We start from the raw sequence: 17769 nt of genomic DNA, 5'->3' as shown, positions 1-17769 counted from the left end.
AATAGTTGATGTTTTTTCTTAAAGCCCTGGCTCCTGCAGATGTGATTAGGGGAGAATCTCTGCTTTCATTTAAACAAAAACAGTTTCTAGCCCACATGGTGGTGGAGAAAACCTTGAAACTGTATTCTAAGTACACCCTAAAGGCTCAAAACCAGATAAAAAGAATCAATTTTTTCGTCTCATTTTAAAAAAAAAATCTCAATTTTTAAGGCAATCTTGATGGTTTGGGGCCTGACTCATGATTTTTGAATACTTAGGGTTGGCAACACTGTGTTATGTCATTTCTGGAGAGCTTAATGTTTGTCTCATCCTCAGCATATAATATACTTTAAAGGTTTCAAAATAAATAGTTTAATGATGTCCCATGTTAACTTATGAAAGTAAGGAAATCACTGTCTTCTTTTTCACTGAACCATGGTGAAAAACGTCACTGTTTTATTCAGCATTATAGTTACATAACATTTGTCTGTTTCTATTACTAGAAAGAATTTATTAAAATAATCCTGAAAAGACATCTTTTCTCCCTCCAATGATTTCAAAACTCTACCTTTTAATGCCAATTTCACACAAATCATCAAATGGATTTGATCTGTAGTAGTCAGTTATAGCAATTGTCAAGGCACAAGCTCAGCTCTGCACATCAGCTGTTGCTTGCAGTAAAACGAGATATGCCAATTATGTCCTCTTAGTTAAAAATGCATAATCCCTTTATTTTATATTGCAACAGGAGAAGTTAACATTACATATACAGACTACGAAAGGTAAAGGATTTACTTCTGATATGATTTGTAGATTTAAATTCAAAACCTATTGTATATTTTATGTAGCAGATGAAAGTAACCTTAGTATTTCCTTTCTAACAGTATATTTAATAGTTGGGAATAAACAATATAAAGTAAGCCTTAAAAGTTTGTTTTAATCATTTTCAATTGTTGTCTATTGTCAGATGAAAAAGATAACGTACAGTAGCCATCCCTTTTGATTATGTTGCAACACTGATCATGTGCCTTGATAAAGGAACAACAGTTCATTAAATAAGGATGATGACATAACATGTAGGGAAGACTTTGGATTGTCTATTTAAAATGTCAACGTAATAGGCAATTAATAATAAAACTTCATTTTAAGTGCACTTCCACATGCTTTTTGTTTATAATATAGCAACTTCCTATCCTTTTTTCAACAAACTTCACTCTCTAGTCTAAAGCTGTTTGGCTGAAAATGCACTTTCCCCAGTAAACTTTTTTTTTTTAAACAATGTAACTAAAACTTCTACCCTTTCATAGACTAAGAAATATGTTTTGCTAATTAAAACACAATATATTACAAGACATGTGAAGACAACACATAGTGAAATGAGTTTTAATTGTTGTGCTGTGACTAAAGTAAAGTTCTCAAGGCTGCAGTTTAACATTCCAAGTTCTCCCTTCCATCTTTATTGATTAAGATTTTGAACAGAAACTCTTTGGGGGCTAGAACAGCAGTAATTGCATCACACTGTTTTCCAAGACTTCAAGTTTCAAAAGCAAACTCTTCAAAAAAGTACAGTTCCTGATTTGATTAGATACAGGGACAAAAATATAGCACATACTTGAAGGTTACATGGTCTACAAATGATGGCAATATTTTCCTTGGGAGAGTACAGTTTGTTTTCTTGTAAATACTCAAAAAGGCTCAACTTCAAGCAGTAATAAACACAAGCAAAAGTGATTTAACCCTTAAAATAAATATTCAGGAAAACCTCTCTGTACATACAAGTGAAAGAATATGTAATACTTTCACGCTAAAAGAAAAAATAAAGAATTTGTTCATATAAGCAGCTGAAATCTGCTGTTCCAGCCCAGTGTCCCCAGTAAAGAAGGGAGGCACAAACACAGGTGACTACTGTAGCTCACTATCTTATGGCCTTTTTTGGACAGGGACATCACCACCACCAATTTTAATCCCTTTTGTTATATTTATTTATTTATTACAGCATGCCAAATCCTTTGGCATATGTGATGGCCTTCAACAATCTCTCTTTAAGCTTTTCTTTGCTTGAGTATTCCGGAAGCAAAAGGACATTAAAGCATGTGTGAGATGTAGGTAATCTAAGAAAAAACAGAAAAGGAAGAATTCAGTCATTGGAATGCACAGCGCACGCATATAAGCATCATCATCTTTGAGAAATACCATGCTATTTCATCTGCTTACATATGCAAGAACAATACTCCAGTTTTGCTTTAAAATTTATACCCGTTGTTTTCTTGTAACCTTGAGGTCACAGCACTATAAAATATTATTAAAATGCTATTAAAAATCTTTAATGTTAAGATTTGGCTGCTGGAATTTTCACTTTGCAGAATTCGTCTTAATTTTTAGGAAGTCAAAATAAAAATTTTACCAAACAAAAGGTCAATATTTTACCTCTCTGTGTCTGGGCCATTTTTGGCTATAATCATCTTTAATTTTCCAAGTCCTCCCACAGGTGCTCTGTCCGTGCCTGTTGTAAACTGCAAAAATAGTCTTTTCTGCTCATCTGTAAATGAATGGACTATTTCCCAGAATTCCCTATTGAGGGGAAATTAAAAACAAAAAGTTGAGAAAGCAAGGGAAAAATATTGTTAAGAATATTTGATACAAACAAGACCTCCCCCTACTTGTATGCAACTTTCACAACTGCCAGAATTATGCAATTTGCAGTTGTTAATTGACACATTATCAAATATGGCACCATATTTGATCCTCACACATCAGCATACAAACCGAGCATACAGGAGTTGAACAAAATTGCATTCAAACATTTGCTAACCACTGAAGTTTTGAAGCTACATCTGAAGTATTTCAAAATCCTTGAAGGTTCAAGTGTTAACTTTTTAAAACTATTTCAGACTATTCTAAAATTAGCAAATAATTTGCAGATGCTGTCCATTTGTTTTCTATATTGTTCGTATTTTCTATATTTTTAAATTATCCTTATTGCAATGCATTGTCTATTCTCTGATAATCTTGTTTCTCTCTTCTTCGTATCGTATTACCAAACATATCAATATTAGTTTGACTAAATAGTTCAAGTCACATGTCAATTACCAACTGTGTGTTAAGATCAAAACGGAGGTGAAAATAAAGATCAGAAAAGGTGGCTTCTACAATATTAGAGGAATAAAAACAGTAATTCATCAAAAAAGTGTCAGCCTGATTATATGTAAAATAATCAGAGCAGGAGTTTTTGGAGCCCCTACATTTTTCTATAATCGTAACTATGGTAAACAATATTTTGCACATCCTCATTCTTGACAAATGGCATGGTTTGGAGGCCTTTTGTTTCGATTATATGTGATAATGAATGTACTCACTAATGGCCCATCAGAACAAATTATGACACTTCCACCCATCACAAACTCCTATTAGGATAATTCATCATTGAGCAAAAATCAGCGCCATCTCTTATTTCATGGTCCTGAAGATCATTTGAATATATTCTAGACTTGTAAGAGACACTACACACAGACTATTTAATTCAGATCTGGGAACCTCAATACTCGAATGATGTAGACAGACTGGAGAGGGATTAGAAGAGAAAGACAACCATGGCCCGGAGGAGAAGCAGACAGCCGAAGATTACAAGAACTATACCATCCTCTCCCAGAGGAGGAGGATAGGAAAACCCTCCATAGCATTATTCCACTTTTGACCTCACAGAAGCCCTTCTGTGCAATATGGGCTCTGTGAGTGAGAAGGACGTGGTTGAGCACATTGTGGCATCAATCCCCTAACGGCAACCCCAAAGGACTCTGAACATTAATCTACCTGCTTCCCCTGCTGTGTACTAAGGAACTTCTCCCTTGAAGGGTTGGCTAGTAAATTACAGGGGAACTTTATCAGCATGGCTCCTACAGATTCTCTCACACTAAGAGAAGAATTAATTGGAAATTCTGCAAGCAACAAGATGTGGAATTTCCTTTCCCATATGTGGGAGTAATCCAGGTCGGAGATGAAAAGGCCCTAAACATTTCTGAGAGACGTTTTTTACCAAACTAGGCAAATAATAGGTAGCATAGTGTAAGGAATAATCCTGCCCAGTTGGGGATTACCTAATGAGTCCCTTCCATCTCTCAACAAGAAAGCACAAGAGTAAAAAAGTTCAAGTGCAAAGTAACCATCATTTTTTACCCTTCAGTTTCTTCAACCGCTTTTGATAAGTTTTCATTTGTTTAAAGCAGTGGTTCCCAAACTTTAACAACCTGTGGAACCCCTTTCACCAAAATGTCAAGTCTCGCGAACACCCTCCTAAAAAGGAATATTTCCAGGGATTTTCTCCTTTACCTGAGTATAAATTATAAAAGCAGTGATCTTGGAAATATAAAATTTGTTTTTATGACATGCTTATTACACACTATTTATTATTATTTATTATTTATCATTACAGTATTTTTATTACATTATGAAAACAGCAACACTCTTCCAAGATCTCACTTTCGTAGCTTGTATCACTTTGAATAAGCCTGTTATAAGACAAGGCTCCTATGTTTCATCAAGAAGTATCAGATGTGAAACAGCATGAAGGTATCTAAGAAGCCAACTCAAAGAGTTCTTCTTATACAAGTATTCAGGTCTTGAGCAGTTCAAGCAAACAACACACGTTACAACAAAGCTTAAACTTGTTCTTCATAATAATTTTAAAAACAATACTAGCTGCCTACTTAATTTTAAAAACAGCAAAAAATATCCACCTCCCATTCCATTTCTTATAAGGAGTCTTGAAGTTTAAATCTCCTCAGTGTGATAGATTCCCGTGCTGCCCAGGGTCCCTAAGGACAGCTCTGTCCGCCATTAGGGAATTTTTCCCCGAGAACCCCCTGTAACATTTCGCGAACCACTGGTTTAAAGAGTTTATTCTATAACAGCATGTTAAGCATCTTATCATTTGCTGACTTTATTCAAATACTCACAGTGAAATTATAGATAATTCAGTAACAATAATAAATGATATTTAGCTCTGCTGGACTTCAGTGTGTACTTCAAAAACACGAACCTCACATTACAGATGCTGCCTCTTCATCATGAATTTAGTAAAATACAGTTTTCTCGTATATCCCTTGAAAAGTTAAAGAACTTACCTAATAATAAGAGAGTCTCGGCTATAGCCACCATCATATTCTGTAGTTTCTTCTAGTGCTTGAAAGTCTAGATTCTGTAAATGTAAGACATTTTATCACCACCCATAATTGTATCTTTGGGATAAGAAAACCAGCAATTTGTTTTGTTGCACATTCCAGATTTCTTACCCTACTTCCACAAATAAGTAATTCAATTTCCTCTGGTCTAAATAAATATTTCAGTGGAGACTCATTGGTCACCATATGGAATCCTCTCCGAAAGGCTTTGAACTGCTTTTCTACTGATTTGTTGAGAATGTAGTCCGCATACAGATTGACAAATTCCTGTAAGAAAACAACCCCAAAACGTATTTAATAGTTAAAAGCCAAACCCTACCCTTCAAAAAACGAGATACACCCAACAAGACATTTTGGTCTAATGATTTAATTAGGGAAAGCAAGTATTTCATGGCGTTGTATAAATTTGTTTTCTCATAACTGGAACCAAGCCAGAGTGTACTGCTGGACTTGGCCCACTTACAATCAATCATAGAATATAGAATCATAGAATATCAGGGTTGGAAGGGACCTCAGGAGGTCATCTAGTCCAACCCCCTGCTCAGAGCAGGACCAATCCCCAGACAGATTTTTGCCCCAGATCCCTAAATGGCCCCCTCAAGGATTGAACTTGCAACCCTGGGTTTAGCAGGCCAATGCTCAAACCACTGAGCTATCCCTCCCCCCAATCTCAGAGGCAGCTGAGCTATGACTGGACAATTCCGTCAACTTCACATGTACTGAAATTTTTAAACATAAATTATCCACATGCACAAACAAAATAGTCCAGGTGGATTCCTCCCAGTTGGTGGACAACTTCATTTGAGAAACCAAGTTTATGAGCAAGGAAAAATTCTCTTTCTCCTACACAAACATCCACCAATCTGGAGGACTCTGGTAGGACACAGCAAGCAGTAAATAAAGTTTAAGTCATCACAAACAATGGTAGGATTCAAAATCTAACACAAAAGCTTACTTCTACGGGTATTAACATTTTATGTAGTCTAAATTTGTATGAAATCTAAGCCCATTCAGCAGCAAGTTACAACGAAAGGAGAGAGCAGATGATCTTTTGGCCTGTCACATTTTCCTATAAGATTATGCTCAGATGCTGAGTCCAAAATGTGTTTGGAGAGATATACAATGTGAAGTCTGGTATGCACATTTCAATTTACTAGTTTTATAGCCAGTTTACGCAGCAATCTGTATATACATAACAGAATCCTGAATAGATATCTAAGTTAACAGTTGATTGTAAACAGCAAACATTAAAAAGGAGTCTTAAATATTTCTGACTTGTTATACATAAATGTGTGTGTTACAGCAAATGTATTGTATCTTCAACTGGTGCTCTCAAAGTCATACATGCAAGAGAATTTTAGAAGTGTTTTCTTCTGCTTCTTAACCAAATTGGACTATTAGAATTTTAAATTTAACTATTTCTTTATCTCTAGCTGAAATTAATGTTTTAATCACATACCTAGAGAATACTGACTGAAATTCTGAGATACATAGTAATGACAAAGATCATTCCACCATTAGAGTGCCATGTGAATTACCTTTCTGTTTTCATTTGTAATAGGGATTTTATCTCCATTTTCCTTTAAATCATGCATCATTGGATTGCCGAAGAGATCCGTATGAGATATTTGGAAAGTTATCATCATATCATCTTCCACACTTCCCTCATACTGTAACAAGTCTCTTAAACTCTGATAAAGAACCTAATAAAATAAAAAACATTTGATGATAGAGTTGTAAAATGTAAAGTTCCACTATATATCACCAATGTTAATCAGAGTACGCCTTTAGATACTGACTGTCCAAAAACATACTTGGCTTGGTCAGCTATATCTTTTGGGTGAGGTCACAACTTTGTACCAAATCCCAATTGTTCATGATTGGGACATAATCACCAGAAGTGCCAGGAAAATGTTTGTGCACATAATGTGAAGAGGAGGAAGTTAAAGTGTTGCTAAATATTTGACCCTCACTTTGAAAAATAAGCACAAGTTAGGGTCAGTAACTGCACAGTATAGGTGGAATTTTAAAAAATGAATGTAAGTTGTTTGAAGGGGTTTAGGGAGCCTTCTGAGTCCCTGTACTCAAGCAGTAATAAGCCCTGCACCTCTGAGGAGCCCCCTAGTAATACCGCTCAGCAGCAGCAGGGGATGTGCAGGCAGCAGCAGTTTAAGGACTCCCACTAGGGGACAGAGGTATGAGCCTCTCAGGGATGCAAACTGAAGGTCAGAGAAAGTCAGAGTGCTCTTTAAATGAAGAAAGTGTAGTGAACTTTCCCCATATACTTATTGTAAGTTTTAGCTGCAATCCTCATCCTCTCACCAGTTGTCTTCCTCCTATGCCCCACAAACACTTTCAAATGTACCATGTTAGTAAACACTGATTTAGGAACCACTGCCTTTTAATCAAGATCTGGCTCTCTTGCCCTCTGAATTCTGGCTGTGGTACTCAACAATGCCTAACGTGGCCTACTTTGAATTTTATACAGTTTTAAGACTCAATCAGCATTTAAATATCTTGGTCTGTTTAATGGAGTCTATGAAGGGTGATTTTAAAGCAGGGGTGGCAGAGTAAGGCAACTGTGGAAGAGGAATGGAGGGAAGAGGTAAACTGAACTTTTAAATCCACCCGTTCTCTTCCCACAAAAATCAGACTGGTCGCCTCACATTTTGTAGCCTCTTGACAAGTCTGAATTCACTTGTTACTAAAAATAAAACTAAACTGGGAATCTGAAACTGCTCAATTTTGTTATTACAATCAAAAATGAGTTTAAAGTAGCTATTAGCCCTCAAACTACAGCTGAAAGAGTGGCCTGAGTTGGCATACTGTTGTCAGGAAAAGCAATTTAAACAGACCAGGGAATCTATAAAAAATTAAGTTATTTTTTCTAATATAGTAAAATAAAAGGCATTTATAATAACCTTTATCCTATTCACTTTCTCTTTCCTTTCAGTGGAAGGATTTATTGCATAGCTCTTACAAATAAAAATGGAAAAATTACCCCAAATTAATTTAAATAAATCATTCTAACAGCAATAAAACACACTAGGTTGCATGTTAGAAAGCTATTGGTGTTCTTTGGATGGTTGAAGGCACAGGACCAAAATACGTGAGATGTGCTTTAACTGTTAACTCACACATTTATTGTGGCTTATTGCTATTTTACAGCCATCAGCAAAAGAACTCTCCCCTCCCCTTTATCTCTATAGTTTTTAAGAAGGTGAGACAACAAAAAGCATGTGAGAAAACTCATAATTGCTTCAAGAATTTGTGAATAATCTCCATCTGCCACAACTGCCTTTCACTTAAAAAAACTTAACAGAGTCACTACAGCATAGCACTTCCATGGGAATTTTAAAAAAGTGTTGGTCAATAATATTCTCATTTTACAGACTGGTTTGTTGTGGCACAGAAGGTTAAGTGACTTGTCCACATTCATGCAGCGAGGCAGAAACAGGACCCACATACTATTGCTAGCCAATGCATACTCCTCCAAATTAGATGTACTGGTAGCATCATGTACCAATCCACACATTTGAACAAATAACCCTATAATGTTTCCACTAACCTAACAGGGCATTTCACTTTTACCTATTCTGACAGTAAGCTTGTGTTGAAATCAAATCTTAATTAAATGAACATACGTTTTCCACAACCTGTAGTAATAAATTCAAGGAACACAATGAACTTACAGGGTGAGAATCTGCCAGATCACGGAAAGTTCCTTTTTTGCCCATTAGCTTCCTGTAGACAACCATGGGAAAATGTACATCCAGTATACAGTTATTGTAAATAGCCAGACCCAGTACTATGCCAATCAGTGTAAACTGACCCTCCGTTTCAAAAGAGGATGGGTTAAACCAAAACAGTTTTGTAGACTCATCATATGTGAACATACCTATAAGAAATGGAATTTAAATGATTACTTTTATATTTAGAAAAACAAAAACGTAGAGCAAACATGAAGTTTAAAAATCCACCTTCTAAATCCATCTGCACCAGATATACATGTAAAATTACATTTTAAATTTAGAATTGTATAATTTACCAAAAACATTACATATTCATAGCATGAATTAATTTTTCCGGTTTTATAAATTGTGATGCTCACAGCCTATAGGAACACGTATATCAGTTATAAAGCCACACATTTATAACCAATCTCCCAAAGTTTCCCAGCAATGGGACGGCACCCACCTCTCGTGAGTGCCTCCTCGTTGAGAACGTATGCCTGCAGACTCTCAATTTGTGCTGACCCTTGTCAGTGGTTTCTCAGGAGGATTTTCAACAACTCAGCCCCCAAGCCAACTCTCTCTCACAGTCTGTATGTCAAACAGAACAGACCTCTTCCAGGGTATACAGTCCAACAGGTGCCTATCCCAGTACCCCTCTGTTGGTATCTCTGTAGCCCTCCCCAGACTTAGTTCTTAAATAGTCCCAGGCCTGGTATGGGGCCATACCCCCAGGGCTTGCTCCCTAGACACAGTCTTCCTGCAGCCCTCACTGGGCTCAGTCCTTATTCAGTCCCAGCAGCCAACCAGGAGCTCCTTCTTGCTCCCCCAGTCCCTGCCAGCAACTGATCTGTCTGTGGTCCTGCTGCTCCTTCAGCCAGCCAGCCAGGAACACAGTCCTCACTCCTTTAGCTCCAGGCAGCAACTGATGAACTGCAGGGTCAGAGTCACTTTTATGAGAGTCTGCTGGGCTCTGATTGGCTGCTTCCCCACAACCACTCTAGGCTGCTTGGAGGACTTCTCTTCTGCTCCTCTCTGGGATGGGTTATGGTAGGACCGTGAGGCCTCCAGCAGGAGCCTCTGGGCCTAGTGGACCCCATTACATTCCCCAAATCACAAAATAAGGTATCCCACTCAAGCAACCCCCCGCTGACAAAAGCTGAAGGCCAACAAATTCTAGCTCACTTGGACCAACAGGGTAAGTGAATTCCAAATCCAGGGTTGAGGCGCAACAAAAGTTGGCCTGCCTGCAGGAATTTAGAGTTATAGAAGTATCTTAGTAGATCTCAACTAGTGGAATGGTGCATAGAGAGAGAAGCAGTCTTTAAAGGGACTGTCTATATGTGGAATTACTCCAGAACAGCTATTCAGGAATAACTCCATATGTGGACTCTCCTTAATCCAAATTAACTTTCAAGAGTAGACAAGCCCTCAGACAGCAAGGCAATGAACTGGAAACCACAAGTAGTTTTTGGAACACAAGTATATGTTCCCTATGAGACATATTACTAAGTAAAGTGGGAGGCTGCATTCTGCTTTCTGAATTCACTGAAGTTTCCAAGTGGTCTTCCAGACTACCACTGCAGCAAAAATGGTGACATGTACTTTCTGTAAATTGAATGACGAGTTAAAACATAGAATAATGAGAAACTCTTGCACAGTGTTTGCTGTTCTGATGGGGGAATAATTTCGAACACTAGTTTATCCGAATCCATATTCATAAGATATCACAGATAATGCAAAAAGTAAAAGTTAAGACAGAAAACACACTAAGGCTAGGTCTACACTACCCGCCTGAATTGGCGGGTAGAAATCGATCTCTCGGGGATCGAATTATCGCGTCTCGTCGGGACGCGACAATCGATCCCCGAATCGACGCTCTTACTCCACCAGCGGAGGTGGGAGTAAGCGCCGTCGACGGGAAGCTGCGGAGGTCGATTTTGCCGCCGTCCTTACAGCGGGGTAAGTCGGCTGCGATACGTCGAATTCAGCTATGCTATTCACGTAGCTGAATTTGCGTATCTTAAATTGACCCTCCCTCCCCCCCCCCCCCCCCGTAGTGAAGACCTGCCCTAAGATTGTGACAAAACAAGGGAAGCAATGAGAGCCACTGTAAAGGATGAAGATTACAGTATCTTTTAAAAACAGTCTTGTCATAATTATCTAGACCCCAGCACAAAAATTTACTTATTCGCTTCTCCTTTACCAGAATGATTTTTGGTAACAAGCCTAATAGTTTTTACTCATCCTTCACTTTCTTCATGATTTCAATTTTACACGGCTGTTTTAAATTAATTTTTAAACAGATTTAATATGCAATAGGTAAAAACTCATTTATACTAATTTCCTGATAAACACTTGCTTATTTTTATGACACGTATTAGAGTACAAAGATTTCAAACACCCTAAAGTCTACTTTTGAGATTTTTCCTGCACTCCCATTGAAACACATCCAGATGTTCTTCAAATTCACAGAAGCGACATCTTACACATATAGTGTCCTAACTGTGATGCTATAATGCATGTTACCTGTGGAAAAAAAGTAAAACAAAAGCAAGTAGAAGAATCTGAAATTATTTAGTTGTATTTCCTGTTGAAGGATATATACAGAATTGCATTATGAAAGCAAAAATGTTTTCTCAACGAGCCATACCATTTCTCATATGTATTCTGAACACCAACGAGTCATGCCTAGTTTAAATCCAATGAAAACTGAACATAGAGACAAGTCTAAAGTTATCCAGTATAAATTTCTGAATAAAGGGAATTAACGGAAATACTTACCGACTCTCATCTATGCTGTTGAATACAATTTCAAATCTCAAGCGCTACTATATGTCCATGCTCAGAAGATAAATGTGCATTTCTAATCTATTTATCTAAATTATATGTTTATTCCATACCTAAAAACTACAATAAGAACTGTAAGGTCACAAAGTAAAATAGCTGAATTAGGAAATTACAAAATTAAGGTAGACCATGCAACAAACCTTAATTCTGTCAGGTTGAGCCTAGGTATATATTTTCCCATAGGACCCCCTGTCCTAATTCAGAGCCTGATCCAAATCCCATTGTAGTCAAGCCATCAGTGCACAGCTTGGAGAGTGAACGAGTCTCATCCTGTCTCATTCACTACAGAAGTTGGAAGGAGCTTAGCAAAAGAAGATCCAAGACCTGAGTTCCATTACCAGTGCTAAGACAGATTCCCTTTGGGACCTTGATCAAATCATTTTCTGTGTCTCTCTGCATCAGTTTCCTCATATACAAATTGAAGATACTACCTACCTCTCAGAGAGCCCTAAAGCTAAACTAACTGGTGTTTGTAAAGTGTGATGAGTTTCTTCAGTGGAATGCAGTGCAAAAGTACAAGGATGTATCACCATGTTTCACATTCAAATCAAAGACTTGTACAATTCCTGTACTACCTTCATAATATACTTTTCCTATGCAAGAGATGTTTGGATAATTTCATCCATTTTAATCCTTTACTATCTGCAATGATTAAGCTACTATGGCTGCAGATATCTGAAACCTGGTTCACATCAGTGGTTAAGATGTATAAACCACAGTAAGCAAGGCTTAAAGTATCCAGAGTCACATGCACAAGGACAAAAAAAAACACAGAGTTTGAGATAAATCTGCTGCCTCGAGTCCTGGACAAACCAGGAAGGTACCAGAAGTTTAGGTTGGACATTAACCACCCTGACAGTTAGGAACTTTTTCCTAAACACTGGAATAAATTGCCTAGGGAGGTTGTGGAATCTCCATCTCTGGAGATATTTAAGAGTAGGTTAGATAAATGTCTATCAGGGATGGTCTAGACAGTATTTGGTCCTGCCATGAGGGCAGGGGACTGGACTCGATGACCTCTCGAGTTCCCTTCCAGTCCTAGAATCTATGAATAAGTTTGCTATATTAACTAACTGTAACACTTTCATATATACACCTGCTTTATGTGGAGTGTGCACAAAATGGGTATAGCCCCGAATATTTTTTTTTTTTTTTTTTTTTTTTTTTAGAGTAACCGATTTTGCTAGCTATCAGAAATTTGTGCTTTATTAAACTACAAAATTCTATAAAGACTTCAAAGTTTAATAATGCACTTAAATTGCTCCTATCAAATTAAGGAATATTCCAACTCAAAAGTTTCTAGATATCACAATTACACATGAAAGTTTTTTGTTACCATATTAAAGGTTTTAAAAGGCACAAAGCACTTAATTCCCATTAACTTCCTCGTTACTTCCCATTGTGTCTTTGAAAAACTCTCTAAATGTTTGCTAAATAAAAAACAATAACCTACAGATTTCTTGCACTGATTTCATAAAAAGGGATAAACAGGAGAAAATCTTCAATCTAATGTATACGTGATGGTGATATGAATGCAATCCTTTTTGGTTGATGTAGTTTTATTGTATGTACAACATGGAATATGACAAATTAATTGAAAATACATTTCATTTAGAGGTGGGCGGGCCAGGCTGACACCTCTAAAAAAGGGAAAGAGTTAGGTATCTCCCTGCCAGCTCTGATGCCTGCCAAACCCAAATGCTCCCCAACAGCAGTGTGCTCTCTGCCCTTCTGACTTCGCTAGTAATGACTTAGAGATGCATTCTTCCCTCCTTGAGGTTCCTTTAGGGTTGCTGCTGGCACTGGAAGCTTGTTTATAGGCAGTTTAGCTGCTGACCCCATCAATGCTGATTGTATAGACAACCGCCTAACAAAAAGGCAGTGACTTTTTTTCCATTTAAAGGGGGGGTGGGAAGAGTTGGATTTCAAAACAAGCTCTATTTACTTTTCAAAAGTGTGAATTTAATGAAACAAGACATCCTTTCAGAGGAAGATTTTTAACACTCAAATATATATCTTCACTGAATAGGTCATAAAGGGCACGAAATAAGTTCACTGAAATGCATCAGATACGGAAAGACTTCCTGAAATGTTTTAATTTAAAAACTTTGTGCACAATAGGTGTAAAAAAGTGGTTATGTATAAACAGTTCTAATTGTAATTGGTATGTTGAGACATCATTTTAATTCCTTTCCTACATTATGCACTATAATAGTGAAACTGAAAGCACTCAAAAATGTTCATTTTCTATTTATGTTGTCTACACATTTCATTATTCTGACCTTTGACAATGAAAGCAGACTAGCCAATTTCACGTTTGTTTCTATTCAATTTCACTTTCAAGTTCTTATACTGTAGCACAATGATTTGTTACCCAAATATTCTCCTGTTATAGCACAAACTGTTTTGATTACAATTTTTAGAAGATTTTGGGAGTCTCTAGGGATCTTTTAAATTTTGTACACCTCTACCCCGATATAACGCGACCCAATAGAACACGGGTTCGCATACAACGCGGTAAAGCAGCGCTCTGGCGGATCAGCGCATCAGCTCCCACCCATGGCGCTCCGCTTCCCGCCACTGGTGAGTGTGGGGAGGTTGGGGAAAGGACGCCCCCCGTACTCACCTGCAGCGGGAAGCGGAGCACTGCGGATGGGAGCTGGCGGAGTGGAGTGGGCTGGGGCCGGGCTGCTCTGCTTCCGCCGCTGCCGGTGAGTGCGGGACCTTTCCCCAACCCCCCGCCAGCGACACGGCTGGGGCCGGAGCAAGGAAAACAGAGCGGGCTGGGGCCACGGCGCTTCACTTCCACCGCAGGTGAGCATGGGGGGCATCTTTTCCCCAACCTCCCCGCACTTACCGGCAGCGGCGGAAGTGGAGCACCACGTCTGGGAGCTGGCGGAGTGGAGCAGGCTGGGGCTGGGCTGCTCCGCTTCCCCCTGCTGCCGGTGAGTGCCTGTCAGGGGGCGGGGGTGTGTGGATAGGGGTCGGGGCAGTCAGGGGACAGGGAGCGGTGGGGTTGGGTAAGGGGTGGGGTCCTGGGGGTGATTAGGGATGGGGGTCTCTGGAGAGGGCGGTCAGGGGACAAGGAGCAGGGGGGCCAAAGCAAGTTCTATATAACGCGGTCTCACCTATAGCATGGTAAGATTTTTTGGCTCCGGAGGACCACGTTATATCGGGGTAGCGGTGTATAAGCTTTTCTCTAAAAGACTAAATTTGGGGACAAACTGGACCCAAGTATCCCTTTAACATTTCTTCCTCCTCCTCCTCCCTACATAACAATGTCCTTCTGTTATACTCAATTTTAAAGGGGAATGGTCAACTTGATAAATCATACAAAGTTATAATTGTAAGAAACTAGACAGACAAACCACAAAAACTGGTAGGGGAACTCAGGAGCAGGTGTAATACCAGAAACTACTGCTAACTTTTCTTTGTAATTGATTTGCATTTGACAGTATTTCTAAACTTTCAACAAAAATTTAAATCAGCATCACTACTTGAGAACAAAGTTAACCCTTTTTTATATTGCCAGATTTTGAAAACTTGAAAAAACCCCACCTCTTTATACAGGCTTGCCTTGGACACTTGGTAAGAGATATTTTTATTTCTCAGGTTTGATTACTAGCCCTAGAAGCAAAACTTGAAGCCCAGGGGGAAGCCGAGAGAAGGCTTAGATTCAAATTTTCAGAAGCGGGTAAAAATAAAAATATTGTATTATTTGTTAGTGATCTAAATGTATAAGTGGTAACTTTCACTTGTGGCAAAAAGTATTGCAGTCATTCCAGTTGTCCTTAGGATGGTGGCTCTGTCAGGTGCAGGAACCCAAACTGAATCAGATGCCCTTTTGGCTCAATAAGGGATACAGAGGACCCTCAGAAAAAGAGTACCTAGAATTAGGGAGTAGCTATGGGGAGAAACTGTGTGTGCATGCACTTCAGAGAGATGAGGGAGTTATTAAATTGCATACCAATATCAGGGTTGAAAATTTCTTCCACAACCAGTTGAAAAAACTCTTTGGAAACACCTCCTTCGTCTACCCCTTGCTCTCCTTCAAATTCCACGTATAACTGCTTCTTCAAGTCTGCAGGATTTTCCATGGCAATCATCTCTAGCTATTGGGTCAATACAAACATGTCATTAGTATACCCATTTTACTAGAAAAAAAATGATGAATACAGAACAAATACAGGAAAAATTGAGAAACAGAAAGGCAGGTAGATGTCACCCACAAGTGTAAATATGGGAAGGTAATGAACATCCAGAATCTGACTAAGTGCATTCTGTAAGCCATGAATTTGGGGCAAAGGGGCAGAGGTATCTAGTGAGGACTATCATATCTTACCAATAGCACAAATGCATTAGTGCCCTGTCTCTTATTTTCAGAATTTTTATTAAAGTTTTTGTTTTTGAGATCGATAAGTCAGTGTAAATAGAAAACAGAATAAAATACAAATAAACTAGAAAATTTATCAATGGAATAATTAAAAATTGGGATTACCATTAGAGTCAACTGAATATCATTTAAGTGTTTGAATATGAGTAACTCATTGTTCTTCACATTAAAAGTTTGGTGAAAGAATTATTTAAACAAATGTCCTAACTAACACTTTCCCCCCTTTATATCAGTTTTCAGTGAAAGGAATCATTATATTCAACAGTCTGCCATATCTATATCTAGCTGCATGCAAACTGTCTAGTCTTCTGGATTACCTACACTGGAGTTTTTTGCACCAGGGGATGCACACCATTATGCAGATGCATGAAAGTAAGCAGTAGCTTGCTGTGGTACATCTTAGTGTAGTTTCCACACCTGCATAAATCACTTTTTACACCAGTGCAGTATGTTTACACTGGGGGTTTGCATCAGTACAACTATATTGAGGTTCTCAATGCAGTTACGAAAAACTCAGCATAGACAAGCCCTTACTTTAATTTTTCTTGTTGTATCGATTGCCATACAACAAACATGTATGCCAGTAATACTTGCCTATAATCCCAGATATTCCAAATTACACCAGTCACTCAGTTTGCTGATCAACCACAGGAAAAAATCCTAAATTTAATTATTATTGAAATGATTTACAAGGTAGTAGTGCCTAGAGGCCCTAGCCCAACTGTGCTAGCCTCCCCTCCCTGATGCCAACCACCCTGCCCCAAACATACCCAAGACCACCTTCCCAGTCCCTATAAACTTACATAAAGATAGGGGGAAGGACAAGGTAACAGTGAGAAAATTACAAATGTACTGTGATCACAGCTTAAGAACTGCCTAGCCATTGTCAAATGTTTTCTAGGCATACGGAAGAGATGAATGTTACTCCTGGGAGAATTCTGCACCAAAAAATTAAAAATTCTGCCCACAATATTTTAAAATTCTGCAAATTTGTCAAAATAACAATATAATCACGCCAGTTTCAATTATTTTGGTCATTTATTTCAAAATACTTGTCAACAAGTATGTCTGTAACAATACTGACAACGTGATTGGGGACTCCTTACTGAGGAGGTTAGACAGGCCTGTGACCAGGGCGGACCCAGAGAACAGAAGGGTGTGCTGTCTACCGGGCGCTAAGATACGGGATGTGGACCTGCGGTTGAAAAGGATCCTAAAAGGAGCAGGTAAGAACCCCTTGATCATCCTTCATGTAGGAACGAATGACACGGCTAGGTTCTCGCTGGAGAGAATCAAGGGAGATTATGCCAGGCTGGGGAAGACGCTTAAGGAAATCGAGGCTCAGATCATCTTCAGTGGGATTCTGCCTGTTCCTAGAGAAGGGCAGCAAAGGGGTGACAGGATTGTGATGATAAATAGCTGGCTAAGGGAGTGGTGCTATAAGGAGGGCTTTGGGATGTATGGCCACTGGGAGGCTTTCAGGGACAGAAAACTGTTCTCACGGGATGGACTTCACCTAAGTAGGGAAGGAAATAGACTTCTGGGAGGGAGGCTGGCTCATCTCATCAAAAGAGCTTTAAACTAGGAATTTGGGGGAGACGGTTGGGAGATGTCCAGTTAATCTCCACACCAGATTATA

At 38.6% G+C, this 17769-nt stretch overlaps 1 protein-coding gene across 1 annotated transcript in view; it reads right to left on the bottom strand.

The window, feature by feature from the left end:
* Positions 1 to 413: 413 nt before the first annotated feature.
* UBE3A (ubiquitin protein ligase E3A) overlaps positions 414 to 17769 on the bottom strand; it is a 104190-nt gene continuing 86834 nt past the window's right edge. Inside the window, exons 7-13 of the mRNA XM_065411372.1 lie at positions 15705 to 15849; positions 8849 to 9054; positions 6695 to 6859; positions 5268 to 5423; positions 5100 to 5173; positions 2407 to 2550; positions 414 to 2090 (exon numbers count right to left, since the gene is read on the bottom strand). Coding sequence (XP_065267444.1) covers positions 1970 to 2090; positions 2407 to 2550; positions 5100 to 5173; positions 5268 to 5423; positions 6695 to 6859; positions 8849 to 9054; positions 15705 to 15849 — 1011 coding nt within the window. The 3' untranslated portion in view covers positions 414 to 1969. The remainder of the gene's footprint in view (positions 2091 to 2406; positions 2551 to 5099; positions 5174 to 5267; positions 5424 to 6694; positions 6860 to 8848; positions 9055 to 15704; positions 15850 to 17769) is intronic.

This window comes from Emys orbicularis, chromosome 1, assembly GCF_028017835.1.
Source record: "Emys orbicularis isolate rEmyOrb1 chromosome 1, rEmyOrb1.hap1, whole genome shotgun sequence".
NCBI lineage: Eukaryota > Metazoa > Chordata > Testudines > Emydidae > Emys > Emys orbicularis.
This window is presented reverse-complemented; position numbering and strand designations above follow the sequence as displayed.